The 3,387-nt window shown below is 26.8% G+C and overlaps 1 protein-coding gene across 2 annotated transcripts in view; it reads right to left on the bottom strand.

Moving 5' to 3' along the window:
- Positions 1 to 1,256: 1,256 nt before the first annotated feature.
- The window catches only part of LOC111686474 (galactosylgalactosylxylosylprotein 3-beta-glucuronosyltransferase P), a 51,228-nt gene continuing 49,097 nt past the window's right edge, over positions 1,257 to 3,387 (bottom strand). Inside the window, exons 5-8 of one of the 2 annotated variants that reach the window (XM_046952287.1) lie at positions 2,922 to 3,108; positions 2,705 to 2,859; positions 2,352 to 2,642; positions 1,257 to 1,490 (exon numbers count right to left, since the gene is read on the bottom strand). In XM_046952287.1, coding sequence (XP_046808243.1) covers positions 1,377 to 1,490; positions 2,352 to 2,642; positions 2,705 to 2,859; positions 2,922 to 3,108 — 747 coding nt within the window. In that variant the 3' untranslated portion in view covers positions 1,257 to 1,376. The remainder of the gene's footprint in view (positions 1,491 to 2,351; positions 2,643 to 2,704; positions 2,860 to 2,921; positions 3,109 to 3,387) is intronic. The other variant, XM_023448828.2, reaches the window with a different exon arrangement.

The following is a 3,387-nucleotide window of genomic DNA, read 5'->3' as shown; positions in this document are numbered from 1 at the left end:
GTCTACAACCCTATACGAAATTTCACTCAAAAATCTTTAAAGACTTACAGTCTTATGCAAAAAAAAAACCTTATTATGACCTTAAAGTGTACATTAGTTAACAACGACTTTTAGCTTAATAATCCATTATTAAAAAAGTATATGCAAAAACAGTATTAAACTTTAGTATTTAAGTGCCAAAAGTGGGCGAAATTGTCCTAATCACTGTTTTATGTTTTTGTTAATAACTCGGTTGCTATAAGAGATACCGATGCCACTCCCACTTTGAACTATGCTCCATTAACTTCAAAGTCATATATTCATAAAAAAGGCGATTTATCCACTGCCACGCGCCCTCTTTTTGTCCTAAAATCATATAATATCAACAACTCATATAAAAATTATACGTTTAAGTGTTAAAAATGAATCAGTTTAATAACTATTTGACAACTAGCTCTTGTTTATTTAATTTAAAACTTAAGTACATTAAAAAATAATTAGAAATAATTATAAAATTTTTGTTTTAATAGAATTAAAATTAGAAGAAATGTAATTTATACTTAAAAATTAAAAAAAAAATAAACTAAAAATGCATATTGTGTAAATAATTTAAATTAAATTATAATAAAATTTAGTTTGAAATACTAATTTTTAACTAAAACGTTTAAATTTTTAGCAAATTTAATTGTAATACTAATAAAATAAAAAGTTCTTGTAAAATAATTATTATTTTAACTGAATTAACATTAATCATACGCCTAGTGCAACGTCATATTAAAATTAACTTAAATTTCTTTTTAAATAATAATAAAATCAATTTTAAAATTTTAATTAATAAAACTAAAATCTTATTTTTTATGTCTTTTTTTCATTAATGTCTTTTTTCATTATTTTAAAAAAATGATTGTATCTCTTCTTCATCTTCATCATCATCACGTCTTGCTAGCTAAATACGTATTTTTTTTTAAACTTTAGTTTAATTATAAATATTTACATGTTATTTTAATTAGTTAATAATAATTATTAATTAATTATATATATACAATATTTAATATTTGTTTAATATGTTTTATGTTATATTTTTAATAAAGCTTACACTTTGTGCTTAAATATTTCTTTATTTACTTTTCATACAAATATGTTTTTTTATTTTATTTTTATATTTTTACCTGGTTTTTATATTTGGAAACAAAAATGTTTGTTTGGTTTTCATATTTTACTTTCTTTGGTTTTATAATATTCTTAGTAAAGTTGTTGTTAATAATTTTAAATTTATTGTAAAAGTTTTTTCTATATGTTTCTTACTTATTTACTAGTGTCTTTGTTAAGTCTATTAAATATTTAACTTTTTTTGGGGGGGCATCTTATGTAAATTATTAAATAATTTAATTTTAAAGTTAATGTCTTACTAGCATTTTTTCTAATAGCATTAAATTTGAATCACCATATTTGGTCGCATTTACAATTTCTGCAGGATTATTCTTTTTGGTTTGTGTGTGCCAAGTTAAAATCTGAAAAAAGAAAACAAAAAATAATTAGCAAATTTGATATGTAACTCTAAATAAATAACAAAATAGCCAAAACTGAACTGAAAATATACTAAAACTGAACTAGAACTGTATTAGATATGACGTAGAACCAAACTAGAACTAGAACAGAATTAGAACAGAACTAGAACTAAACTAGAACTGAACTAGAACTGAACTAGAACTAGAACTGAACTAGAACTGAACTAGAACTGAACTAGAACTGAACTAGAACTGAACTAGAAATGAACTAGAACTGAACTAGAACTAAACTAGAACTGAACTAGAACTGAACTAGAACTGAACTAGAACTGAACTAGAACTGAACTAGAACTGAACTAGAACTGAACTAGAACTGAACTAGAACTGAACTAGAACTGAATTAGAAATAGTCTAGTCTATAGTCTAGTCTATAGCCTAGTCTATAGTCTAGTCTATAGTCTAGTATATAGTCTAGTCTATAGAGTCGTATATAATCTAGTCTAGTCCAGTCTAGTCTATAGAGTCGTACATAATCTAGTCTTTATTCTAGTCTAAGGTCTTGTCTATGGTCTGGTCTATAGTCTAGTCTATAGTCTAGGCTATAATTTAGTTTAAAGTCTAGTCTATAGCCAAGTCTAGTCCAGTCTAATCTAACCTAATCTATAATCTAGTCTATATTCTAGTCTAAAGCCTAGTCCATAGTCTTGTATATAGTCTAGTCTATAATCTAATTTATGGTCAAGTCTAAAGTCTAGTCAATTCTCTATTCTATAGCCAAGTATGTATTTAAGTCTACAATCTAATCCATAGTCTAGTATATAGTTTAGTCTATAGACGATAGTAAAAATAAAACCATAAGCTCACCTCTGTACAATTACTGGCCAATAGCTCTATTTCTGTATTATTTAAAGGAGCTAAACTCTTTAGGAAACCATCCTCCTCATAGCCCGTCTTAAAGGGCATCTTGGCATTGGGGCGATCATGTAAGAACTTCACACTCACTGCAAAGCCAGCCATATCGACGGGATATTTACGTCCACCAATCCAGCCGTCATAGAAACCCGTCAGTTTACCAGCCTTAACAATAGGACTACTAACACCAAATTTAGTAACTAAACCTACCGGCCACATTGAAACCTTTTTGGTATAGCGCATCTATAAAAAGAAGGAATTACTCTTTTAGATGTTACCAATATAAAATCGTAACCAAATCTAACCTGTTCAAAGATATTAATATCATAAGTATTATCATCATCGGCAAAGTAAAACACACCCTCGGTAGCATTTTCTCTCAACCATTGGAGGCCACGATTACGATTTGAAACACCTCTCGGTTTAGCCTTGGCTTTTTTATATTCATCAGGCATGGGAGCTGTAATATATATAGAATATTATTGGAATTCTTATACATTTATATGATTAACCCTAACTTACCCAAGAAATACTCATAAGGCACTCCAATTCTATTTAATATTTGTATAACATTATCCGATGTCCGATTGGCATCTTCTATAACCAACCACAGCAGATTGACGACATGTTTGAGTGTGTAACCCAAACGTGTTAGTTCAGCCAATTGTTCTGGACGGCGATATGTGGGTGTGATTATATACAGTGGAGGCTATAAATTATAAATTTTATTAAAGGAAATTTATTTATTAATTTATGTATTTAAATATTTAATTAAAAATATATAAAATAGTTAGCACCAGTTATAGAGTAATAAAAAAATACACACATTATGCAAAAAAACAAAAAACGATAAAAATTTAAGTTAAAATAATAAAACTATGTGCCAAGTATTGTTTAAAACATGCAATCTGTAACACGTAATGTAAAGTATTAAAAATCATAATAAAATTAAAATAAATTAAAGTTACAAAAAAAAAAAAAAAAAAAA

The sequence above is a fragment of the Lucilia cuprina genome, chromosome 5 (assembly GCF_022045245.1).
Source record: "Lucilia cuprina isolate Lc7/37 chromosome 5, ASM2204524v1, whole genome shotgun sequence".
NCBI classification, from domain to species: Eukaryota; Metazoa; Arthropoda; class Insecta; order Diptera; family Calliphoridae; genus Lucilia; species Lucilia cuprina.
Note: the sequence above shows the minus strand (reverse complement) of the source record. Positions and strands in the feature narration are given on the sequence as shown.